General features: G+C 45.6%; 1 protein-coding gene across 1 annotated transcript; it reads left to right on the top strand.

Annotated features, from left to right (window-relative positions):
* Window positions 1–27,707, top strand: LOC110503934 (tyrosine-protein phosphatase non-receptor type 23). The gene is made up of 23 exons (XM_036972432.2): window positions 1–283; window positions 10,414–10,488; window positions 10,608–10,735; window positions 16,523–16,599; window positions 16,715–16,764; window positions 16,944–17,075; window positions 17,161–17,241; window positions 17,474–17,605; window positions 17,709–17,756; window positions 17,854–17,910; window positions 18,054–18,112; window positions 18,305–18,384; window positions 18,472–18,652; window positions 18,761–18,906; window positions 19,001–19,321; window positions 19,411–19,565; window positions 20,027–20,178; window positions 20,436–22,956; window positions 23,261–23,445; window positions 23,535–23,639; window positions 23,769–23,907; window positions 24,094–24,210; window positions 26,513–27,707. Exons 1-23 carry the CDS (start codon window positions 200–202, stop codon window positions 27,116–27,118), a joined length of 5,631 nt encoding a protein of 1,876 aa, XP_036828327.2. The 5' UTR covers window positions 1–199; the 3' UTR covers window positions 27,119–27,707.
* Window positions 27,708–27,736: the final 29 nt, after the last annotated feature.

The following is a 27,736-nucleotide window of genomic DNA, read 5'->3' as shown; positions in this document are numbered from 1 at the left end:
AAACATTTGCACACTAGAACATTCCTTCTGGCGTCACGTCCCTTAGCATCCATCGTTTCCTGTTGAAGTGTAAATGGGGACATGACAGTTGTTTGGGGATTATAAGAAACAATATAGTATAAATCCACTGAATTCAAAACTGCTGAAGTGATATTCAAATAGTCACTTGAACTCAGGCTCGGTGCAGTCGCTGGCAGCGATGGAGGCGGTCCCCCGTATGCCAATGATCTGGCTGGATCTGAAAGAGGCAGGAGAGTTTGAGTTCAGCCCGTCCGTGAGGCAGGTGAGATGGGTGAGGGAGTGGGATAACCGGGCACTCTCGGGCGGTTGAGATCGGAAGTCAAGCAGACGAGGATTAAGATAATCATACGTATCGAGCACATCTAGACTGTTATTAGCCTGACGCATCAAGTAAAGATAGTTAGCTAGCTAGTATCGGGTTAGCTGTGTCAGCCATGGCAATCGCCTTTGTTTACAGTTAGCTAGCTAAATTAATAATTAGTTAGCTATTTATGTCAACATGTAGTTTATGTGCAGATACCCCAGTCACAACAAATAAATAGTATTTAAAATAATGATGTCATTGTCACATGCACCCTGAACCAGTTTGCTTTGATATAGAGACAAGTCTGGCAGGTTGGAATCCTGTATGTTCACACACCTGCCAGTTGTCATTAAGGGGGGGGGGGGGGGGGGGGGTGAAAAATAGCCAAAACATTCAGAAACTATTGCTGGAATGAGTTCAAATTAGAGAACAGCAGAGTAACGTTAGGTGAAGGGTCATAGTAGAGCCAGGGAAAACTGCCCTAGTCATCATAACATATGTCTGAGGAAATTCTCCCTCACAATATGTATTGAGAAATATTGCAAAGTAACACTCCCACCACAATTACGTTTTATGCCTTAATATCCAATCTCCTTTCTTCCACCTGTGCCTCATGCGCCAGATATTACTAGAGGACTTTTGCCCTCTTTGTTTTTTGCTGCCTTAGTACCATATACATTTTCTAGCAACGTTTGTCAATGACGGTTACGATTTTTATTATAGCAGCGACAGATTTTATCTGGAAATTAAATTAAGCATAATAGTCCATGGAAAAGTAATGGAAAGAAGGAGAAAGACAGCCCAGATAATAATGAAGAGAGAATAAGAGTTCCATTGTTTAGGCTAGTGTAACAGATGTGAAATGGCAAGCTAGCTAGTTAGCGGGGTGCGCACTAATAGTGTTTCAATCGGTGACGTCACTAGCTCTGAGACCTTGAAGTAGTTGTTTCCCTTGCTCTGCAAGGGCCTCGGATTTTGTGGAGCGATGGGTAACGATGCTTCGTGGGAGGAAGTTGTTGATGTGTGAAGAGGGTCCCTGGTTCAAGCCCAGGTAGGGGCGAGGAGAGGGACGGAAGCTATACTGTTACACTAGCAGTGCAGCTGGAGTACAATACATATAGACAACCGTGTGTGATTTATTTGGCTACGGCTGACAAATATATTTTGTTGAAGACGGATATTATGTTGGAGGCATTTGTGTGCGTGACTTGTAATAAGGACAAATAATGGTCTTGTTTACCTCCAGACTGTGGCTCCAGTGAGTCTGACTATAAGTAGCTGCTTATTAGAGAGGCTCATCACTGACTGGAGAATACTTACCACGGCAGGGCATGATGGGATTGTTCCAGAGCCATTTGGAGGCCAACTCCTCCCAGTCCAGCCAACAGGGTCATAGACAACCGTGACAAGGGAATGTTGATAAGATTCGGTTCAATGTTAAAACAGATTGACCATGTATTTGTCATCCAGGTTAAAATGTAGCAGATTACATGTGATGCACGTACACGTTTTGTTAAGTTACAGCCTTATTCTAAAATGGATGATAGTGTTTTTTTCACTCAATCGACACACAATACCCAAAAATTACAAAGCAAAAACAGGTTTAGATATTTTTGCAAATGTATGAAAACCCTTAAATATCACATTTCCATAAGTATTCAGACCCTTTACTCACTACTTTGTTGAAGCACATTTGGCAGTGATTACAGCCTCAGGTTTTCTTAGGTATGATGCTACAAGCTTGGCACACCTGTATTTGGGGAGTTTCTCCCATTCTTCTCTGCAGATTCCGGTCTCTCCAGAGATCTTCGATCGTGTTCAAGTCCGGGCTCTGGCTGGGCCAGTCAAGGACATTGCAAAGCCACTCCTGCGTTGTCTTGGCTGCGTGCTTAGGGTCGTTGTTCTGTTGGAAGGTGAACCTTCGCCCCCAGTCTGAGATCCTGAGCGCTCTGGAGCAGGTTTTCATCAAGGATCTGTGTACTTTGCTCCGTTCATCTTTCCCTCGATCCTGGCTAGTTTCCCTGTCCCTGCCGCTGAAAAACATTCCCACAGCATGATTCTGCCACCACCATGCTTCACCATAGAGATGGTGCCAGGATTCCTCCAGACATGACTCTTGGCAATCAGGCCAGTGTTCAATCTTTGTTTCATCAGACCAGAGAATCTTGTTTCTCATGGTCTGAGAGTCCTTTAGGTGCCTTTTGGCAAACTTCAAGTGGGCTGTCATGTGCCTCTTACTGAGGAGTGGCTTCCGTCTGGCTGCAGAGATGGTTGTCCTCTGGAAGGTTCTCCCATCTACACAGAGGAACTCTGGAGCTCTGTCAGAGTAACCACTGGGTTCTTGGTTACCTCCCTGACCAAGGTCCTTCTCCCCCGATTGCTCAGTTTGGCTACGTGGACAGATTTAGGAAGAGTCTTGGTGGTTCCAAACTTCTTCCATTTAAGAATGAAGGAAACAACTGTGTTCTTGGGGACCTTCAATGCTGCAGAAATGTTTTGGTACCCTTCCCCAGATCTCCGACTCGACACAATCTTGTCTCCGGGCTCTACGAACAATTCCTTTGACCTCATTGCTTGGTTTTTGCTCTGTCAACTATGGGACCTTACATAGACAGGTGTGTGACTTTCCAAATCATGTCCAATCACTTGAAATTAACACAGGGGGACTCCAATCAAGTTGTAGAAACATCTCAAGGATGATCAATGGAAACAGGATGCACCTGAGCTCAATTTCAAGTCTCATAGCAAAGAGTTTGAATACGTATGTAAATAAAGTGTTTCTGTTTTTATTTGGATAAATTGGCAAAAAATTCTAAACCTGTTTTTGCTTTGTCATTATGGGGTATTGTGTGTAGATTGAAAAAGTGTTTTATTTGATCAGTTTTAGAATAAGGTTGTAATGTAACAATGTGGAAAAAGTTAAGGGGTTTGAATACGTTCCGAATGCACACACACGTTTCCAACAAGTAATTTCGTCAAATGTCTGCCCTGCTAGAGCTGCCCTGGTCAACTGTAATTGCTGTTATGAAGGGAAAATGTCTAGGAGCAACAACGGCTCAGCCGCGAAGTGGTAGGCCACACAAGCTCACAGAACGGGACCGCCGATTGCTGAAGCGCGTAAAAATCGTCTGTCCTCGGTTGCATCACTCACTACCGAGTTCCAAACTGCCTCTGTAAGCAACGTCAGCACACTAATGCTCTTGTGGCTGAATGTATGCAAGTCCCCGCAGCAATGTTACAACATCTAGTGGAAAGTCTTCCCATATGTGGAGGATGTTATAGCAGCAAAGGGGGGACCAACTCCATATTAATGCCCTTGATTTTGAAATGAGATGTTCGACGAGCAGGTTTCCACATACATTTGGTCATGTAGTCATGTCAATACTATTCAAATTTTGTCCACCACTTACCAGTGTACAATAATCCGTCTGACAAAATCAAAATATTAATCAACTAAGACATCCTTCCAAAACTACACATCATTGATTATTAAACATGTATTTCTTAACAAAAATAGTTACCTACAGTACTGTGTGTATCATGGCGTTGGTCACCTTTGACATCAATGCAAATAGAAACCATTGTAGGGTAAATCCATTTAAATTCAATCACCTTTTGACAGCATCCCTTTTGGTTTAAACAAAAAACTTTCCATACATGTTTGCCCATGAAAGAAGTGGTCAGAAATGCCAAAACATTCAGAAGATAAAACTGCTCAAAGTTGACCCATTTGTTGTACCCCACCATACCATGAGACGTCTGAGATGTCTTCATCACTGGAAAATATAAACAGTTGAGTTTGATAAAAATGTAAAAGCTTACAAACAGGGTTGTCAAATTATTTCAGAATTTCTAGATAAGAAAACTGATTTGAACCTTTAACATCAATTATCTAAACGCTTAAACTCATATTTTTTTCCCTCATATTCACATATGTTGTAGCATAGACCCTACTTTACATCTGAGGTTTTTGTGTTTCCTATTATAGCTCCTCCCACCATCCTCCTCTGGTCTATAGGAGGACGGGCTCATTGTAATGGCTGGAATGGAATTTTTGGAACAGAGTCAAACATAAGGTTTCAGATGTCTGATACTGTTCCAGTCATACCATTCCAGACATTACAATGAGCTCGTCCTCCTATACCTCCTCCCACCAGCCTCCACTGATATGCCTACCTGGTCCTTGTCTGTTGGCTTTTTTGCATATAGCTACATTTTTTTAAATACAGTTTCTATTTCGACGCACAAAACCATTCAAACAAAGTATTCGCATACCGTTACAATAATTTGAATGGATAAATAAAATAAAAAAAGGTCTTTGTTGACTTACTGTGTGAGGTGAAGAAAATACGCCCAGCTGGGCACTTTCCTACGTTTGACATTAGCGAGAAGCAGGCCAGGTACTTCTATCGAAGGGTTTTCACCACTTCCAAAAGTTACGCCCCCATTTATTTTCAACTGGAACACACAGAGAAATGCGCAGGGGATTGTGAGAAGGTGAGCGTCGGGAACCCTGCTAGCGGAGCGATATAAAAAATGTATCGCTGCTCTACTTTATGCACGCTGCCACTGACCAATCAAGTGAGGAGCAGATATTTGCTTGATAATCTTTCATTCATGAAACGTAGTTCCGCCTGTCATTAGTTCCGAGCAAGCGCAACCAAAAAAGTTTTAGTGAAGCCAATCATCGCTGCGTCTGGTTTTCCAATTATATTAATGATTTTGCTATGCTAGAATACAGAGACAAAATCATAAGGTAAATGGCATGGAGGAGGATTGCAGAGATTGTTGATGTTATTCATGGTGGGTGAAGAGAGATTTACACAACAATGAGCGTGTGCTCTTAAACCTCGAAACTGTGATCAAAGCCACCATTTGTGAATGTGTTGAGTAAATTAAATTGTGAAATGTGCCCACTAAAGGATAGAAAACACCAGTAACACGCATTATAAGATTCTAAATCATCCACTAAGCATGACTTTTCCATGTAAAATGCTTCCAATTTGGATTATGGTATCTTAACATAACATTCTCATATATTGTAGTTTATGGCACTTTCATTATACTTGCGTCATGAAATTGATGATTATAGCTCACTTCCTGTAAAATACATAGGCGTACATGTACATGAATGGGTACTTTGGGTAAAGGAATTGGGGCATTGACTTGTAAATGTTGTTGTGCAAATTTCTCTTTACCCACAATCAACACCAACATTTCTGCAATTGACCATCTGATTTAGTCTCTATTCTAAAATTATTCTCAGCAAATAAACAAGATAGAAGTACAACACTCCCACGCCACATTATTTTCCCTTTTTACATTTTTATTAGCCTACAAATTGCTAGCTCCTTATTTTCATGTACAGTACTGTACCTAGAATACAAGTGTTGGATTTGCACTAAACAATTTCAGGTCAGAAAAATCATGTAAATAATCTGGCTCATGGTTAGCCTCATATACATTATCTGCTGGTATCGCATTAAATTGGAGAACACACAACTGGACAAAAAGTTCATGTTCATTTAAGAAAGCAACACAGAAACACAGATAAATTAGAGACAGATCCCGTTCACACCTTTATTGCAGAATTGTGATCTGTGATGAATGAACATTGGCACTACTGTAGTTCATCTTGAATAATGTTTTTAAGTTAACAATTAAAACACGTTTAAACACTTCACTTCAATGAATCAACATGGAATGAATCAGAAAATAATTTCAAAAGTACAAACAATCTTACTTGTTTGTAAATGTTACACATTTTAGTAATTAGCCTATTATTACTAAAGCATAATTTCAGGTGTACAAAAAAGTCCATACCAGAGGTGGCCAACCTTGCTCCACTCTCTGATCTACAGGGTGAGCATGCTTCTATTCCAGCCCAGCAATAATACATGTTATTATCAACTCATTAGGTTTGGTAAGTTAAATCAGGTGTGTTTGTGCTGGGCTTGAACAGAAGCCTGCAGACCCAGTAAGGATTGGATTACTACAGTTGTAATCAGGCCTTTATGGTAGAGTGGCAAGACGGAAGCCACTCCTCATTTAAAGGCACATGACAGCCCGCTTGGAGTTTGCCAAAAGGCACCTAAAGGACTCTCTGACCATGAGAAACAAGATTCTCTGGTCTGATGAAACCAAGATTGAACACTTTGGCCTGAATGCAAAGTGTCACTTCTGGAGGAAACCTGTCACCATCCCTACGTTGAAGCATGGTGGTGGCAGCATTGTGCTGTGGGGATGTTTTTCAGCAGCAGGGACAGGGAGACTAGTCAGGATCGAGGGAAAGATGAGCGGAGCAAAGTACAGAGAGATCCTTGATGAAAACCTGCTCCAGAGCGCTCAGGACCTCAGACTGGTGCGAAGGTTAACCTTCCAACAGGACAACGACCCTAAGCATACAGCCAAGACAACACAGGAGTGGCTTCGGGACAAGTTTCTGAATGTCCTTGAGGGGCCCAGCAGGATGATCAAACAGACTTTCCCTAACTGACTCCTGGTTTGGTGCAGGTCAGCCACCGGATCTGTATGAGCATGTGTCCCAATCAACAATCATGATGATAACACAACATTGATAACAACAACCGTCATTATGATTGTTACAAAGATCCTCATTATCCCTGTCACAATCAAAACATTGACAGGAATTTTATCAGTGATGCGATGAACAATCAGGCAGGGAAAATCAAGACACATGGAAAATCAAGACACATGGGCATTCAATCGGCTTAATCCATTTGGTCCACCGTCCCCTAACAACCATCTCCAGATATCTCCATCATTCCTGTCGGCTGTGGGAACCTCCACATCCTGGTCAGTTTGTGGGGCTGAAGGGGAGTCTCTCATCTCTCCACTGTCAGAAGATCCAGGCTTGGATCCAGACGTCACTGCTGCTCTTCTTCTCAACATCTACAGGAGAATACTGCAGTGTCTCTTGATGACCAAGTAAAACAAGAGACTAGATTTAGGCCAGGATTCTATTCATAGAGCAGCGTGCTGGGAAGCTGACAATGCGGCTTTTAAAGGCATTTTGCCAGACGTTCGCCAGATCTCATTCACTGTAAAAGCTGTGCATGTTGGCTCAATGGGGAATAACCTTTATGTCAAGCGTGCTATAACCAGAGGAGGCTGGTGGGAGGAGCTATAGGAGGACAGGCTCATTGTAATGGCTGTAATGGAATAAATGGAACGGTATCAAACACATAAAATATATGGAAACCACACTCCGTTCCATTATTCCATTTCAGCCAATACAATGAGCCCTTCCTCCTATATCTCCTCCAACCAGCCTCCTCTGGCTATAACGTAGATCTAACGTGGATTGGAATGAATTCCGGCTTTAGGCCAACGAAGACCAACAAAAAATAAAAAACTGATTGTCTGGGAGATTTAGATTAATTTCCTTTGTCCACACAATAGGCGCAGACCTAGTCTTTTTTTTATTGCTTGGATTATGGATTCATTATGAATGTTAGTGCTAAACTTGTGCTGGATCCCGCTGGAACAATGAGATGGTGGCGATGCAGGGCAGCATATTGAAGTTACTTAGGAACTGTGCACACTTTGGAGAGTTGTGTGGCCACTTGGAGACACCAGTTTGACCTCTCATTCAAACCCTTGTAATGATTTTGTTTTATATTGTATCAATCTGTGAAAAGTACAGCAAATGTAAAATGCACTTAAAATCAACAGTGTAATGTTTGAATTCAGTCTTGTCAGGTGGTGTGTCCTCACCTTCTGATAATGGCCTCCTCTCCACCCTGAAACCTTTGATCCAAATGACAAATATGAACTTACTATAGTCTTTCTATCTGTTGCGATGTTGTGTCTTGTGTGAATTCCACTGATGATCTGTTGTAGCCTATGCACACATAGTATGTTCCACCTTTTTATTATTGTAAAACCAATATGATTGGCAGCAACTGTGGGACAGCCTTTTATCTCAGACGTTGATGCAAAAAACAGTTTAACATGGCCTGATTTGATAGTCAATTGGTTGCCAAAAAGGTACCAGAAAAAATTTTTTTTTTAGAATTTCCCCGACCCTTGCAGTAGAACAAACATGCTTTAAACTCTGGAATCGTCCAACAATTATGCCTAATAAAACCATAAACCATCTATGCAGGTACTATAGGTTTTCTATATGAATGGTGTCTGGGTAAACATAGAATCACCATTGCTTGAATGCACTATAGTCATACACCACCCACCCTACACAAATCCAGGGACTCTCTCAGGCCATGAGCGATGTGGACATAAATATTTGTGTACAAGCCTGCAGGGTTCTCCCCAGGATTCTTTTGACAATGTGAGGGCCATTCAGTTTGCTGTGCTTATAGGGCTACATTTTCCTCTAATCAACTCTCTAGGCCTAATTGAATGTTCTAGTGTTGGGACAATAAAGTTCCTCCAAATCTACAATACCAGTCAAAAGTTTGGACACACCTACTCATTCCAGGATTTTTCTTTATGTTTATTATTTTCTACATTGTAGAATAATACTATAAAATAACACATGTGGAATCATGTAGTAACCAAAAAAGTGTTAAACAAATCTAAATATATTTTAGATTCTTCAAAGTAGCCACCCTTTGCCTTTATGACAGCTTTGCACACTTGGCATTCTCTCGACCAGTTTCATGAGGTAGTCAGTCACCTGGAACGCTTTTCTAACAGTCTTGAAGGAGTTCCCACATATGCTGAGCACTTGTTGGCAGCTTGTCCTTCACTCTGCGGTCAAACTCATCCCAAACCATCTCAATTGGGTTGAGGGCTGGTGGTTGTGGAGGCCAGGTCATCTGATGCAGAACTTGTTTTGGTTCATTGCCCTGTTGAAAAACACTAAGCGCAAACCAGATGAGATGGCGTATCGCTGCAGAATGCTGTGGTAGCCATGTTGGTTAAGTGTGCCTTTGCATTCTAAATAAATCACTGACAGTGTCACCATCAAAGCACCTCAACACCACCTCCTCCATGCTTCACAGTGGGATCCACACATGCTGAGATCATCCGTTCAAGAATAAGTTTGTTGTGCTTCTTGTAGGCATACATTTTCCTCTAATCAACTCTCTAGGCCTACTCTGCGTCTCACAAAGACCATGGTTGGAACCAAAAATCTCAAATTTGGACTCATCAGACTAAAGGACAGATTTCCACCGGTATAATGTCTATTGCTCGTGTTTCTTGGCCCAAGCAAGTCTCTTCTTCTTATTGGTGTCCTTTGTGGCAATTTGACCACGAAGGCCTGATTTCATACAGTCTTCTCTGAACAGTTGATGTTGAGATGTGTCTGTTACTTGAACTCTGTGAAGCATTTATTTGGGCTGCAATTTCTGAGGCTGGTAACTCTAATGAACTTATCCTCTGCAGCAGAGGTAACTCTGGGTCTTCCTTTCCTGTGGCGGTCCTCATGAGAGCCAGTTTCATCATAGCCCTTGATGGTTTTTGCGACTGCACTTGAAGAAACTTTCAAAGTTCTTGAAAGTACCGTATTGACTGACCTTCATGTCTTAAAGTAATGATGGACTGTTGTTTCTCTTTGCTTATTTTAGCTGTTCTTGCCATAATATGGACTTGGTCTTTTACCAAATAGGGCTATATTCTGTATTCCACCCCTACCTTGTCACAACACAACTGATTGGCTCAAAAGTATTAAGAAGGAAAGAAATTCCACAAATTAACTTTTAACAAGACACACCTGTTATTTGAAATGCATTCCAGGTGACTACCTCATGAAGCTGGTTGAGAGAATGCCAAGAGTGTACAATGCTGTCATCAAGGCAAAGGGTGGCTACTTTGAAGAATCTCAAATATAAAATATATTTTGATTTGTTTAACACTTTTTTTGGTTACTACATGATTGATGATGATGTGTTATTTCATACTTTTGATGTCTTCATTATTATTCTACAATGTAGAAAATAGTAAAAAATAAAGAAAAACCTTTGAATGAGTAGTTGTGTCCAAACTTTTGACTGGTACTGTAAATCTATTTCTGATTGAATGAATAGACCTTATTGGTTAAATAAAGGTTATTTGCTGTGCTCCCAATGGCCCCTCTTATCTGCTTCCCTCTGTCCTTTCAGTTCATCCTGAAGAACTATGGGGAGAATCCAGACAGCTATAATGAACAGCTGAAGAAGCTGGAGACACTGAGACAGGTATGAACTGGGACTGAGCGTGCTATGCAAATGTCATATGTTGTGATTTATTTGTTATGTCGGTCATATACTATACTGTACTGTCTTTCTATCCTATAATAAGTAAGTGTTTGTGGCAGGGTGCGGTGAATGTGACGCGGGACTTTGAGGGCTGCAGCATTTTGAGGAAGTACTTTGGGCAGCTGCACTACCTCCAGAGCCGTGTGCCTCTGGGGCCTGGGCAGGAAGCAGCAGTACCCATCTCATGGTATGAGGCAATAAAGTACACATAGGGCTCTATCTTTACATACTTACCCATGAGATCCTTATCATACACACACTGGCTTTCATAAACTCTACAACAGACAGCTACGAAAAGACCGGAAGAACACAAGGTAACACTTTATTTGGATAGTCTGTCGAGCATCTACAGATGGACTATCTACTAACCCTAACATTAACCCTTATCCTAACCCTAAACTTAACCCTAGCCCTAACTTTAACCCTAACCCTTATTCTGAACCATCCCTAACTGTAACCGTAGCAAGCATTTGCTTATGAACAGATCTACAGAGCATCTACAGATGGACAATCTGGACTATCCAAATAAAGTGTGAGCGAACACACACACACTTTCATAAGCCCTCCCTACCATACGCGTAGACACACACCACACCCTCAGGTATGTAATACAGTGTGTCGCCAATTTCATTATCTCTTACCAGGACAGAAATATTTTCTGGAAAAACAGTTACTATGAAACAAAGATGAATGATGGTAAAAAGGTTTGGATCACTTTACATTACATTTTGGGCGAACTTGTAAAAAGGTTTGGATCACTTTACATTACATTTTGGGCGAACTCGGTTCCATCCTTCATTGAATCAGATGGCTCAATCATCACAAAACCCACCGATATTGCCAACTACTTAAATTGGTTTTTCATTGGCAAGATTAGCAAACTTTGGCATGACATGCCCAAAAAAAACTCTGAACCTACACATCCATGCATAACTGACCAAATAATGAAAGACAAGCATTGTAATTCTGTAAAGTGAGTGTGGAAGAGGTGAAACAAATATTGTTGTCTATCAACAATGACAAGCCACCTGGTTCTGACAACTTGGATGGGAAATTACTGGGGATAATAGGGGACCCCTACAGTGCCCCCTACAGTGCCTTGCGAAAGTATTCGGCCCCCTTGAACTTTGCGACCTTTTGCCACATTTCAGGCTTCAAACATAAAGATATAAAACTGTATTTTTTTGTGAAGAATCAACAACAAGTGGGACACAATCATGAAGCGGAACGACATTTATTGGATATTTCAAACTTTTTTAACAAATCAAAAACTGAAAAATTGGCCGTGCAAAATTATTCAGCCCCCTTAAGTTAATACTTTGTAGCGCCACCTTTTGCTGCGATTACAGCTGTAAGTCGCTTGGGGTATGTCTCTATCAGTTTTGCACATCGAGAGACTGACATTTTTTCCCATTCCTCCTTGCAAAACAGCTCGAGCTCAGTGAGGTTGGATGGAGAGCATTTGTGAACAGCAGTTTTCAGTTCTTTCCACAGATTCTCGATTGGATTCAGGTCTGGACTTTGACTTGGCCATTCTAACACCTGGATATGTTTATTTTTGAACCATTCCATTGTAGATTTTGCTTTATGTTTTGGATCATTGTCTTGTTGGAAGACAAATCTCCGTCCCAGTCTCAGGTCTTTTGCAGACTCCATCAGGTTTTCTTCCAGAATGGTCCTGTATTTGGCTCCATCCATCTTCCCATCAATTTGAACCATCTTCCCTGTCCCTGCTGAAGAAAAGCAGGCCCAAACCATGATGCTGCCACCACCATGTTTGACAGTGGGGATGGTGTGTTCAGCTGTGTTGCTTTTACGCCAAACATAACGTTTTGCATTGTTGCCAAAAAGTTCAATTTTGGTTTCATCTGACCAGAGCACCTTCTTCCACATGTTTGGTGTGTCTCCCAGGTGGCTTGTGGCAAACTTTAAACAACACTTTTTATGGATATCTAAGAAATGGCTTTCTTCTTGCCACTCTTCCATAAAGGCCAGATTTGTGACTGATTGTTGTCCTATGGACAGAGTCTCCCACCTCAGCTGTAGATCTCTGCAGTTCATCCAGAGTGATCATGGGCCTCTTGGCTGCATCTCTGATCAGTCTTCTCCTTGTATGAGCTGAAAGTTTAGAGGGACGGCCAGGTCTTGGTAGATTTGCAATGGTCTGTTACTCCTTCCATTTCAATATTATCGCTTGCACAGTGCTCCTTGGGATGTTTAAAGCTTGGGAAATATTTTTGTATCCAAATCCGGCTTTAAACTTCTTCACAACAGTATCTCGGACCTGCCTGGTGTGTTCCTTGTTCTTCATGATGCTCTCTGCGCTTTTAACGGACCTCTGAGACTATCACAGTGCAGGTGCATTTATACGGAGACTTGATTACACACAGGTGGATTGTATTTATCATCATTAGTCATTTAGGTCAACATTGGATCATTCGGAGATCCTCACTGAACTTCTGGAGAGAGTTTGCTGCACTGAAAGTAAAGGGGCTGAATAATTTTGTATGCCCAATTTTTCAGTTTTTGATTTGTTAAAAAAGTTTGAAATATCCAATAAATGTCGTTCCACTTCATGATTGTGTCCCACTTGTTGTTGATTCTTCACAAAAAAATACAGTTTTATATCTTTATGTTTGAAGCCTGAAATGTGGCAAAAGGTCGCAAAGTTCAAGGGGGCCGAATACTTTCGCAAGGCACTGTATTTGCCATCTTTTCAATCTAAGCCTACAGGAAAGTGTGTTCCCTCAGACCTGGAGGGAAGCAAAAGTCATTCTGCTCCCCAAGAACAGCAAAGCACCCTTTACTGGATAAAACAGCCAACCAATCAGCCTGTTACCAACCCTTAGTAAACTTTTGGATCAAAATAGTGTTTGACCAGATACAATGCTATTTCACGATAAACAAATTAACAGCAGATTTTCAAAACGCTTATAGGGACGGGCATTCAACATGTACGCTACTTACACAAATCACTGATGATTGGCTAATAAAATAATAAGTAATACACAGATTGTTTTGTTAGTCTTCAGTGCAACTTTTGACATTATCTGTAATAATCTGCTGCTGGAAAAGCGTATGCGTTATGTAATGTTCCCTCAATGTTTTTCCGACACTGAGCAAATTTCAGGTCTGCTTAACGTTAACCTGAATGTTGTGAAAATTCTGTGCAACTTTCAGCACACGTTTACTGTGAACACTGAGGTTGTACCCGCTTTAAGTTACAGTTTTAACAGTGGCCAAGTAGGCTACTGTGGCTATTTGATCATAATGTAGGCCAACCAGAGTAGCCTAACATCAAAACAATGGAGAAAATGCATCCCATAACATTTTAACATGGAAACGGCTGTTCTGTCATTCAGCCTAAGGTAGCAGCCAATGTGTGGTGCTCAATGTAGGCCTACATTCCATGAGACTTTTGAGAGAGAGAAAAACATACAGGGCTTGACATTAACCTGTTTATCCACTTGTCCTTCAGACAAGGAGGTGACTGAAAATGTTGTTGTTGTTTGGTGCAAGAAACCACTTTACAAAATACATTATTATTCCCATACCATTATTACAGAGAATCAGACAAATTATGCTACCCTCTGTCTATTGGCTACTTAGGTTATTCAAGCCTGTCTCAAAATACAACACTGCCCCTTTAAGATATAAAAAAAAGCTCTTTACCTGACTCGCTTTTCAAAGATGTCTAGAAATGTACGTTTTGTGCTCTTGTAGGAAGCAATCACTCCCCTATCGCTGACTACAAATGATCTATCTATAACTGGGCTAATAACTCACTAACTAGCAAAGGATATGAACAAAATGTGCACACGTGGCTACAGCAGCTCTTACTTTGACCTCAAATGAAGAGCATCTACTCACGACCACTCATGCTGCTAACACAGTCCAGTTCAAAGTAAATGGCACATACCATATATGGCAATGATCTATTTGCATATAGGTCTACTGCAGCTCTGATTGTTCATACCGCACCGGTCTGTGTAGAGTACGGGCTGAGTAGTGCGTGGGAATGCAATAGAATCATACTCTGATGCTTTCTGCCTACAACAAAATCTCTTGCATAGTTTGTTTTGTTTCGGTAATATTGCATTGATTTGATCACAATTTCCACTGTAAATGGAAACGTTGATAGTGTTAACAGGGAAAACTGTAGAACAGTGGTCACCAACCTTGTCTGAGTCAAGATCACTGAGTCGAGATCTACTACTCAGATATTTCTTTAAACATGACTTTTAAAAAATGTAAGCCTATGAAACAATCAATAACAGTTCTGTAGCAATGAGGTTTGTGCAGTAAGTTATAGGCCCAATACATTATCACTGCATATTGGCTTTGCTTGAATTGCCCTGCCAATGCATTGTTGTTCAGGCAATAAAAAATACATTTACATTTTTTGGGGGGGGGCTGATGGTGCCTGCATCTGATGGTGAGTCTCAGCGGTGGGAGAGAGCAGCAGACTGAGGGTCCGCCTCTCAACATCCCTCCGCTCTCCCTTTCCTCCACTGACACTGACCAAAAAGGGACACTTTCTTCCAGCTGGCGAAACTCAACTTGCACCGCATTATTTCTGCCTCATGCACAAAGTCATGTCGAACAGAGAAAGTGAAATATTCCTCGAAATTAAAAAAGACCCAAGCCGCTAATAATAATAACACAAGCCTATAGATACACTTTCCTACTCATTCATTACTGCTGCGGTGCTTGTTGTAGCGCTGAGTGGAAATAGGAAGAACGCTCATTTTATGGCTTATAAAAGTGTTGAATACAAAGTGTTGACAGTGCTGAGTAAGAACTTAAACTCAGTCATAAAAACAGCATCTCTTTGCTGTATTCGCTGACAGTCTCTCTCTACTCATAGTTTTAAATGTCACGGTATCAACTTTCTGTGGCTTTCCTTTATGCCGTGCTACGTTACTGCAGACACGGTCATCTGAGCCATCCGATTGGCCAGCGGTAGGTCTATAGTGCACTTCATTTGCTTTCTGGGTCCGTAGGGAAGGCAGATTTTGTACTTTCAGACACATGCAATGGTTCAGAATGGCAACAGCTCACCTACCCGGGGCGCAGGGCAGCTGAATCGAGTGCACCTACCGCCAACAGCCCAAGACTAAAACAAAAAAATAGGAACACAAGGCTTTAACTAATGGGGATCCATAATACATACAAAAACAGACAGGCCCATACATGTACAGTTGAAGTCAGAAGTTTACATACACTTAGGTTGGAGTCATTAAAACTTGTGTTGTTGGGGTGCTGTGCTGCAGGAGGGACTGGTGCACTTCACAAAATAGATGGCATCATGAGACAGGAAAATTATGTGGATATACTGAAGCAACATCTCAAGACATCGGTCAGAAAGTTAAAGCTTGGTTGCAAATGGGTCTTCCAAATGGACAATGACCCCAAGCATACTTCCAAAGTTGTAGCAAAATGGCTTAAGGACAACAAAGTCAAGGTATTGGAGTGGCCATCACAAAGCCTTGACCTCAATCCTATAGAAAATTTGTGGGCAGAACTGAAAAAGCGTGTGCGAGCAAGGAGGCCTACAAACCTGACTCAGATACACCAGCTCTGCCAGGAGGAATGGGTCAAAATTCACCCAACTTATTGTGGGAAGCTTGTGGAAGGCTACCTGAAACGTTTGACCCAAGTTAAACAATTTAAAGGCAATGCTATCAAATACTAATTGAGTGTATGTAAACTTCTGACCTACTGGGAATGTGATGAAAGAAATAAAAGATTAAATAAATAATTCTCTACTCTTATTCTGACATTTCACATTCTTAAAATAAAGTGGTGATACTAACTGACCTAAGACAGGGAATTTTTACTAAAATTAAATGTCAGGAATTGTTTAAATGTATTTGGCAAAGGTGTATATAAACTTCCGACTTCAACTTTAGACACACACCACACCCTCATTTATGCAAAACAGTGTGTCAACAATTTCATTCTCTCTTACCAGGACAGAAATATTTTCTGGAAAAACAGTCACCCATGATGACATCAGCTATGAGCAAGCCTGCATCCTCTACAACCTGGGTGAGTTGAACCATTTGAATGGTGTAGTGTAAAACTGACCTTAGATCAGCACGGAGGGCAAAACCATGCGCTAAACAGCTATGTCCTGATTGCCATAATGTTGTCTTCTCTGTAGGTGCTCTCCACTCCATGTTGGGAGCCATGGATAACAGGGTGTCTGAAGAGGTGGGCAGAAGCAATGGCCGTCTATCTCTACCACGTTAACCTCTCTCTCCATGACATCTCACACTGACATCCATTGTGTTGCCCCCCTCTTTCTGAAACTCAATATGTCCCTTTGTCTATTTCTCTCGCTTCCATCCTCACTCCCGTCTGTCTCCCTTCCCCTTTCTCTCTCCCCCTAGGGGATGAAGGTATCATGTACACACTTCCAGTGCTCCGCGGGGGCCTTCTCCTACCTGAGGGACCACTTCAGCCACAACTTCAGCGTGGACATGAGTCACCAGATCCTTAACCTCAACATCAACCTCATGCTGGTAACTATTGCACACCACACGTGTTCTCTCACTCACACACACACACACACACTCACACACTTCGTGGTTATTTGTCTCCATTCAGGGTCAGGCTCAAGAGTGTCTCCTGGAGAAGTCCATGCTGGACAACAGGAAGAGTTTCCTTGTAGCCCGCATCAGTGCTCAGGTAAATTTCCCTTCTCTCAACACAAGACGTAGTAGCAGGGCACGATAACACCCTCTAGACCTCAGTTGCCGTAGAGCAGGGTCGTTCTCAATAGGAATCAAACGGGGAGGGACTATCTGAACTTGTCCAATAAGAAAATGCTAATTGTTTTCTGTTGCAAAACGTTTTGCTACGGTGTGCCCTAATGAATACGACCCAGGTGTGCGACTGTTCTGTTGTTGGCCTGGTCTAGGTGGTGGACTACTATAAGGAGGCATGCAGGGCTCTGGAGAACTCTGACACGGCTTCCATGCTGGGTAAAATCCAGAAGGACTGGAAGAAACTGGTGCAAATGAAGATCTCCTACTTTGCTTCCATCGCCCATGTGAGTTTGAGACAGGACAGTGAGTTGTGAGGGAGTGTATTGCGAATGTGTTCTCAATTTGGTTAACGGATACTCTGTTATTGAATAACATCTTTATTTTCAGCTGCATATGGGGAAGCAGGCTGAGGAACAACAGAAATATGGAGAGCGGGTATGTCACCTTCTTGACTATCCCTACTCCCCTCGTGTATATTCCTCTGCATACCTCCATTCTTCTACATACCAATGTCTCTCCGTGTTTTTAACAGCTGGCTTACCTGCAGAGCTCATTAGACAAACTCAGTGAAGCCATCAAGTTGGCCAAGGTACAGTCACCTTCCAATTGACTCTGTGTGTAACCTTTTCGATTTGGCCTTCTGAAATGGTTTCTTTTGAATCTGTTATCAAGCTTACAATAACAAAGTAACTGTCTTTATGCTCCTTCCCCTCATTCTCTCTGTTTGAACAGGGTCAGCCGGACAGTGTGCAGGAGGCCTTGAAGTTCACCATGGACGTGATAGGGGGAAAGTAAGAAGCTATATTCCCTACTGTATATTCACTTATGATAGTGGGTAGGTTGGTACAATCTTTACCCTTTGAGATAGGTAGACAGTCACACACACTCTGTCACTCAAACAGTAGCACTCTTGCTGAAGTGTTTCTCTCTGATCCTTCCTCTCCTGTTTTATTTTGCTATTCCTTATCCCCTGTCCCTCGTAGGTTCAACTCTGCCAAGAAAGACAATGACTTCATCTACCATGAGACTGTCCCCTCGTTGGAGACTCTTGCTTCCGTCAAAGGTAACATTGAACCCTGACCTATGACCTATCCTCACACACAACCTCTCCTGCATTTCATATACTATATTTTCATCATGTCCTCTCTAGGTGCCCCCTTGGTGAAGGCCTTGCCCGTGAACCCAACTGATCCCAGTGTCACAGGACCAGACCTGTTTGCCAAGCTGGTGCCCATGGCTGCCCACGAGGCCTCCTCTCTCTACAGTGAAGAGAAGGCCAAGTTGCTACGGGACATCATGGCCAAGATAGACAGCAGGAATGAGACTCTAGAGTGAGTAGGAGGGGCTGTGTGTGTATTTGTGTCGTCTATTTGTGTCGTGCCTTTTACGATTTAATATAGTGACTTTGTGTGGTTACTGATCTAGCTCTGGGTTTACAGGCAGTTTATGGACTCTCTGGGTCTGGAGCCAGACTCTGTAGATAACCTGGACATGTACACTCACATCCCCCCTGTACTGATGGAGAAGTGTGCTGCGCTCAGTGTCAGACCAGACACCGTCAAGAGCCTCATTCAGTCCATGCAGGGTGAGTGGTTGGCCTGGGGGACACACATACACACATATCACACACACATATGGTCACAGCCTTTCGATACTATCCCTATGTCTCTCTCCGTCAGTCCTGTCTGGTGTGTTCACGGACGTGGAGGCGTCTCTGAGGGAGATCCGGGATGTGCTGGAGGAGGACGAGGCCGGGGTGCGGGCGCTGCAAGAGGCGGCAGGAGGAGGCCACGCGGCGGAGCTGCACCCCCAGGCACATGCCCAGACCCTGGCTGAGATCCGCAGGGACCTGGAGAAGTACATGGAGGCCCATGAGAAGGCCAGCTTCACCAACACAGAGTTGCACAGAGCCATGAACCTGCACATCAGTAACCTGAGGCTGCTGGGGGGACCACTGGATGCCCTGAGAGACGCCCTGCCGAGGCCACAACTCAACCAGGGTGGGTATAGGAAAGTGGAAATGAGTTATGGTGTGTGTGGTGTCATCTGGAGTGTGTTTCTAAATATATATGTGTGTGTGTTCCTACAGAGGAGGTGGCGGGGCTGCAGTGCATGAAGAGGATCCTGGGTAAGGTGCAGGAGATGAGGGACCAGAGGAGCACCCTAGAGAAACAGCTGCGTGACCTCGTCCAGCAGGACGACATCACTTCCTCCCTGGTCACTACCGAGCGCACTGACATGAAGGTACAGGACATTGTGTGTGGGTTTGATCTTCATGACATTCTAGACTAACGCATGCCTCTTAACACACTATATGTAACATTTGCCTCTCTCTCTCCCCCTCCCTCCCTCTCTCCCCACCTCCCTCTATCCCTCTCTCCCCACCTCCCTCTCTCCCTCCCTCTCTCTCTCCCCACCTCCCTCTCTCCCTCCCTTTCTCCCCACCTCCCTCTCTCCCTCCCGCTCTCCCCACCTCCCTCCCTCTCTCTCTCCCCACCTCCCTCCCTCTCTCTCTCCCCACCTCCCTCCCTCTCTCTCTCCCCACCTCCCTCTCCCTCTCTCCCCACCTCCCTCCCTCCCTCCCTCTCTCTCTCCCCACCTCCCTCCCTGTCTCTCTCCCCACCTCCCTACCTCTCTCTCTCCCCACCTCCCTCCCTCTCCTTCTCTCCTCACCTCCCTCCCTCTCCCTCCCTCTCTCCCTATAGAGGTTGTTTGAGGAGCAGTTGAAGAAGTATGAGCAGGTGAAGGTGTACATCGACCAGAACCTGTCTGCCCAGGAGAACATCCTCAAGGCTCTGACGGAAGCCAACGTGCAATACGCCTCGGTCCGCAAGGGCCTCGCCGAGACGGAACACAAGTGAGCAAGGGCTTGGGAAGGGTTTTAGTAGGACACCAGCACTATTGGTCAAAGGACTTTGACGCTGTTCCAGTCCAAGGTCATAGGGGAGGGGCCAATATAGGGAATCAGAACACACAAACAAATCGGAGCAGACAAATGTCCACTGGAAACACTAGATACATAAATCACTAGCCTCATGTCATTGTTACTGAAGAAGTTCTCACCTCTCCCTTTCTCTTCCTCTTCTCCTTCCTTTCTCTCGCTCCAACTCTCAGGTGGAACGGCACGGTGCAGACCCTGGTGGCGTCCTACGAGGCTTACGAGGACCTGATGAAGAAGTCCCAGGAGGGGAAGGAGTTCTATGAGGACCTGGAGACCAAGTCCTCCCGCCTGCTGGAGAGAGCTAAGACTCTGTGTCAGGCCAGGGAGGAGGAGAGGAAGGCCGTGCTGGACAGGGAGACCCAGAAGAATCCCCCTTCTCGGCCCACTGCAGCCAAACCGTCCCTGGGGTCCAAGGGGGGCTCTGACGTGGACTCTGCCTGTTCTAGTTTGGAGGATGCCGAGCTAGCCCAGATCAACGCTGCTATACTGAGCCTGGGAGGAGACCTGCCTGACGAGCTCCGTAGTATACCCCCCGACCACCCCTCCCTGCACTCTGCCATTCGCCCGGGACCTGAGGCTTTCCTTCCTAGTGCCAACCTGGGTGGCAATGCTTCATTACCCTGGCCAGGGGCGCCTGGGGCACCGCTCTATACCCCTCAGTTCCCACCAAACCATCGCCCGCCTCAGTTCCCCGGCCCACTCCCCGCCCAGCGTTTCCCTCGCGGACCCTTCACTCAGCTACCCCCCCAGCAGACCCCTGTTTCTGGCTATGGCCCTCCCCAGCCGCAAGCCCCCCAAGCTGGGGGAGTCGGGCCTGCCTGTGCCCATTTCCGTCCCTCCACTACTACAGTAGATAGTATCCAGACCCCCATCCCCAGTTATAACTCAGCCCCACGCCACCCTGTACCACCTACTGTCTCTGCAGGCTACGCTGTTCCCCCACAGATGGGTATGTACCCACAGTACATGACCCAGCCTGGGGTGCCCATGCAAGCGCCCAGCCAGGTGCCACACCAACATCCACAGCATCAGTACCAACACCCTCCTGGGCAGCTGCCCCCTGGCTACCAGTCTGCCCCCAGGGCGATGCCCGGGCCCCGACCCCCTCCCCAGGCACAGCAGGGTTACCCACAGTACATCCCCCCCCAGCACCAGCCCCGGCCACCCATGCCCCCCCAGTATCAGCAGCCATATCCTGGTCAGCCCCAGCCACAACCCCAGCATGGCTACCAGCCCCAGTTACCACAGGGCTATCAGCCTCAACACCCTCAGCAGGGCTACCTGCCCCAACAGCCCCCACACATGATCCCAAGGGGCCCTCACCCACAGATGCCCACCACTTCCCAGCCCATGCCTCCTGTCTCCCAACCATACATGCAACCTGCCAACCAACAGATGCCCCTGCACCCTCATCAGCAGATGCTACCTCCCCAACAACAACAAATGCATCCCAACACCCAGCAAATGCACCCGCATCCACAAATGCACCCTGGCCCTCATCAGCAGATACCCCCTAACAGCCAGCCAATGCCCCCAGTTTCCCAGGCTTACCTGCCCCCCACCAGCCAGCCCATGCCCCCTGGCCTGCACCAGCCCATGCCCCCTGCTTCCCAGCCCCAACATGTCCACCTCCCTCAGGCTTACCTGCCCAGGGGCCCCCTCCCACCTCAGGGGCCCCAGATGCCCCACCCTGGTCAACCCCCCCAACATGTCTACCAGCCCCAGTTACCACAGGGCTACCAGCCTCCTATAATGCCTCAATCAGCCCCCCAACAGTCCCAGGTTCCCCAGCCTGTAGCCCCCATGACCCCCACCATGTACCCTACTCCTCCAGGTGTGAACGGCTCTCCTGGAGTCCCACCACAGCCCACCTCTATGGGCCAACCTCGGCCCCCTCCCCAGCACATGATTCCACCAACTGCTGGAGCTCCTCCAGTGGCCCTCCCACCTAACGTCATCCTTCCCTCGCCCTCCCCTTCCCCTTCTCCCTCCCCGGGCCCCTCTTCCCTAGGCCTGGCTCCTCAGAGGCCCTCCCCAGCCCCCACCCCTGGCGGTCCACCCTCTCTCCCTTCCTCCTCATCCCCCTCCACCTCCCTCTTCCCGCGCCAGAACTCCATCACAGACGACCTGCTCTCCTCCAGCCCAGAGAGCCAGCCCGGCGGCCCCAAAGCCCCCGCCAACGTCCTCCAACCCACCAAGGCTGACCCTCAGGACGGGGAGCGCCGCAAGAAGAGCTCCCAGGGCGTCCGGCTGATCCAGGGTGACCCGTACCAAGCCCCCGAACGCGTAGCCCGCCTCTGCGGCGAACTCGAACGCTTCCGGTCGGCCGTGGAGTCTCTGGAGCGCCCGTCAGTGGACGAAGGTGGCCTGTCGCCGCTGGATGCCCGCTGGAAGGAGCTCCAGGAAGGGCAGGAGAGGGACGCCAGGCAGCTGTCCATCGCCATCGCCCGCTGCTACACCATGAAGAACCGTCACCAGGACGTGATGCCCTACGACTGTAACCGCGTCCTGCTGCGCTCTGGCAAGGACGACTACATCAACGGCAGCTTTGTGGAGGAGCTGTCGCCCTACTGCCCGCGCCTCATCGCCACGCAGGCGCCGCTGTCGGGCACGGCCGCCGACTTCTGGCTCATGGTGTGGGAGCAGAAGGTTTCGCTGGTGGTCATGCTGGTCTCAGAGCAGGAGTTAGATAAGGTATGAACACACACTCAGGGGAGAAGGAATGGGCCATTCTAGGGGTCGCTTATAAAGGCTTACTACTGTGGTAGTTGTACCACCTGTTTGGTTTTTACCCAAGAAGGAATAAAAGGTAGGTAAGGAATTGGATAAGGCAGAACTTTGATTAGATGTTTTTTTTACTTTCAGACTATTGACAGAAACGTCTGTGAAAACACATTTCTTATTTAATTTGAAGTTAACAGTCCATATTTTGATTGACACATTGTAACTTATTGAGAGAACCCCAACTCCTAGTCGTTTCTTTACTGTGTTTCCGTAGGGAAAGGTTTTGTGCTATTTCCCGACAGAACGCGGCCAGCAGCTTGCTCAGGGACCAATCACAGTCACCCTGACTACGCAGAAGACCACGCCCACCCACGTGGAGCGAATGATTGGCCTGCAATATCGTGACCAGAGCCTCAAACGCACCGTCATACACCTACAGTTCACCTCCTGGCCTGAGCTGTGAGTCCACACGATAACAACTGAATAATCACTGTATGCATGGAAATTCATTTCTGGCTAAAGAATACCATTTCTCTTTCTCCCCACAGGGGTCTTCCTGAGAGCAAGAGCAATCTAATCTGCTTCATCCAGGAGGTTCATGGATACTACCTGCACCAGAGGCCCTTACACACACCTATTGTTGTGCACTGCAGGTAACACACACATTCTATTTTATTACTGTCACCAAACATCATGATGATTAATCAAAACCAAGTGTGTGTGTGTGTACATGTGTGTGTTGTGAGTATTGACACTAACCCGGTCTCTCTCCGTGACCTCAGCTCTGGCGTGGGGCGTACCGGCGCCCTCTGTCTGCTGTATGCAGCGGTACAGGAGCTGGAGGCAGGGAACAGCATCCCTGACCTACCTCTACTGGTCCAGAAGATGAGGCAGCAGAGGAAGAACATGCTGCAGGAGAAGGTAAGAACACACTCCTAACAAGCTCCTGCTTTACAAGGGGTTAACTGTGCAGTTTCATAAGAGTGACGTCACATAGGCAAGTTCTCCAGTAAAAGCTCATGTCACTTTACCAGTGCATTGAGTCAATGTTGTTTGTTGGTGTGATGGCTCTTCAAGGTGTCTCCTCTCTCTGGTGTCTGTCCGCAGCTGCACCTGAAGTTCTGTTACGAGGCGGTGCTGAAACACGCTGAGCAGGTCCTCCAGAGACACGGCTACCTCCCTACCGCCCCCTGCAGCAAGACACCCAGCACTGCTGCCACCAAGGTGAGCCCAGTCTCACTGAGACAGTTTTTCATCCTTTTGGCATTCGGGCTTTAGGGTCTCAGACACTTAAATAGTTAAGGGAGTAGTGGTGATTGAGGTCGTAAATATGGTCCTATTGAAAAGTGAGTCGAAAAACTATTTTGTATTTTCTTAGATTTTGGTGGTACTCGATGTAAGCTAAAATTGAGAGGCCCTATAGATGGGTTAGCTGACAACGTAACAAAAACCAGGCTCACACGAATTCCATGGGTTGTTGTGATTCTGGATGGCAAGATAGCTACCAACAATGACAAGAAACTGCCATGTGGGGAATCGTGACTCGTGTCAGCTAGTTTCATCATGGTATATTTATCATGGACATGGTATATTTATCATGGACATGGTACAGTGCCTTGCGAAAGTATTCGGCCCCCTTGAACTTTGCGACCTTTTGCCACATTTCAGGCTTCAAACATAAAGATATAAAACTGTATTTTTTTGTGAAGAATCAACAACAAGTGGGACACAATCATGAAGTGGAGCGACATTTATTGGATATTTCAAACTTTTTTAACAAATCAAAAACTGAAAAATTGGGCGTGCAAAATTATTCAGCCCCCTTAAGTTAATACTTTGTAGCGCCACCTTTTGCTGCGATTACAGCTGTAAGTCGCTTGGGGTATGTCTCTATCAGTTTTGCACATCGAGAGACTGACATTTTTTCCCATTCCTCCTTGCAAAACAGCTCGAGCTCAGTGAGGTTGGATGGAGAGCATTTGTGAACAGCAGTTTTCAGTTCTTTCCACAGATTCTCGATTGGATTCAGGTCTGGACTTTGACTTGGCCATTCTAACACCTGGACATGTTTATTTTTGAACCATTCCATTGTAGATTTTGCTTTATGTTTTGGATCATTGTCTTGATGGAAGACAAATCTCCGTCCCAGTCTCAGGTCTTTTGCAGACTCCATCAGGTTTTCTTCCAGAATGGTCCTGTATTTGGCTCCACCCATCAATTTGAACCATCTTCCCTGTCCCTGCTGAAGAAAAGCAGGCCCAAACCATGATGCTGCCACCACCATGTTTGACAGTGGGGATGGTGTGTTCAGCTGTGTTGCTATTACGCCAAACATAACGTTTTGCATTGTTGCCAAAAAGTTACATTTTGGTTTCATCTGACCAGAGCACCTTCTTCCACATGTTTGGTGTGTCTCCCAGGTGGCTTGTGGCAAACTTTAAACAACACTTTTTATGGATATCTTTAAGAAATGGCTTTCTTCTTGCCACTCTTCCATAAAGGACAGATTTGTGCAATATACGACTGATTGTTGTTCTATGGACAGAGTCTCCCACCTCAGCTGTAGATCTCTGCAGTTCATCCAGAGTGATCATGGGCCTCTTGGCTGCATCTCTGATCAGTCTTCTCCTTGTATGAGCTGAAAGTTTAGAGGGACGGCCAGGTCTTGGTAGATTTGCAGTGGTCTGATACTCCTTCCATTTCAATATTATCGCTTGCACAGTGCTCCTTGGGATGTTTAAAGCTTGGGAAATATTTTTGTATCCAAATCCGGCTTTAAACTTCTTCACAACAGTATCTCGGACCTGCCTGGTGTGTTCCTTGTTCTTCATGATGCTCTCTGCGCTTTTAACGGACCTCTGAGACTATCACAGTGCAGGTGCATTTATACGGAGACTTGATTACACACAGGTGGATTGTATTTATCATCATTAGTCATTTAGGTCAACATTGGATCATTCAGAGATCCTCACTGAACTTCTGGAGAGAGTTTGCTGCACTGAAAGTAAAGGGGCTGAATAATTTTGCACGCCCAATTTTTCAGTTTTTGATTTGTTAAAAAAGTTTGAAATATCCAATAAATGTCGTTCCACTTCATGATTGTGTCCCACTTGTTGTTGATTCTTCACAAAAAAATACAGTTTTATATCTTTATGTTTGAAGCCTGAAATGTGGCAAAAGGTCGCAAAGTTCAAGGGGGCCGAATACTTTCGCAAGGCACTGTATATTGATACCATGTCGTGTTTTGACTGATTTCATGTTAATATGGCAAAACATTTGCTAGCTAGCTAATCAACAACTGTAATGATGTATGAGACAAGTGTTCATTGTGCACATTTGTTTTCAATAAACATTGGAGACTAAATATAGTTTACATGTTGTCAACAATCTAAGCCAACCACGTCTGTTTTGCCCCATAGTTGTGCACGTGTTAATTTTGTTGCTTAACAACCAACCCTTCTGTGCTACACTACTGCTTTACTGCTCCCTCCTGTTTAAATATTGTCTGGTTGTCTTCTCCCTGTAGCCTTACTCTCGCCAGGAGTCCCAACAGGACATCATTCTGGGAGGTGACATGACCATCAGCTCCATTCAGGCTACCATCGCCAAACTCAGCATCCGGCCCCCCAGTGCCACTGACCCAGCCATGGACCCTGTCCCTGACATTGGTGCCCCCTCTGGCCTAGAGGACCAACCCTTCACCTCCCCCACCGGCCTGCCCTTGGATAGAGAGCTAGAGCCAGCCGCCACCCCCGCCCGGGACCCCTCTCCCAGCGGAACCCAACCCTCCTCCCTCAGTCCCCCACTCTCCTCCCCAGAGGAGGTTCAGTCCCCACCACCCAATGGTGTGGATACCACCGCCCCTTCCTCGCCCCCCACAGCCAATAACCAGGTGACCCCTGATCCAGCCCCTTCCTCTGGCCCGGCCCTGAACTCTCTGGAGCTGCTGGCCTCTCTGACGGCCGAGGCCTTCTCCATGGAGGGTGGTGGGTGCAAGGGGAAGCACCGTGTCACTAAGCAGAGCTTCCTGCAGCCTGCCGAGGGCCAGGGCCTCCACCAGGGGCCCCGCGAGGAGGAGGGAGACGACCCCCTGAGCAACCTCGACCCCCTCTGGAGCCTCAACAAGAACTGAAACACAGCCACGATGCCCTCGCTCTCACTTCATAGCTGTGTCAAACTGACCTGTAGCCTTTAGTACTAGTTCTTCTTGATTCTCTGCTAATGAACCAAAATGACTAGAATGGTGGAAACTCCAAGATTCACAACTAGAAGTTATTAGTGGTAGGGGCTGGTTTGAACCTGGTTTTGAACGCTTTAGGGACACTTCAGGGGTCCTACATTCCGTCACTGGTGGCCTGGCTGTGCTTCTGGGACCGAATCACTGCACTTGTCTTTTCTTTCCCTGTCTTTCTACCTGTACCATATGGGTCTGTTCTTCACTCGCTGCTTCAGAGCTGGCCACTCAGCATCCCAGCATGCACTCCTAGCAGCAGTGTCTATGGTTCCCTCTTACAGCTGGTCGCTCTGGGCAAGGGGTTGGCGTGGACTCAGATGATAGTGACTGATAGGATTGCCAAAGGGTGGGGGAGGAGCTTGCAGACGCAGGCTCTCGTTATGTTAACCGCATACATAGAGCAGAATCAGCACGTCTTAACAATATTTGTTTTCTTGTCTTTCATTAACACTGTAAATATATCTTGAATAAATTTAGGTTGGCATGGTTTTGACTACTGTATTTAAAACACACCAA

Source organism: Oncorhynchus mykiss, chromosome 3 (genome assembly GCF_057628025.1).
Source record: "Oncorhynchus mykiss isolate SJ-2025 chromosome 3, ASM5762802v1, whole genome shotgun sequence".
In the NCBI taxonomy this organism is placed as follows: domain Eukaryota; kingdom Metazoa; phylum Chordata; class Actinopteri; order Salmoniformes; family Salmonidae; genus Oncorhynchus; species Oncorhynchus mykiss.
The sequence above is the reverse complement of the archived record's forward strand: the minus strand, read 5'-3'. Positions and strand labels throughout refer to the sequence as shown.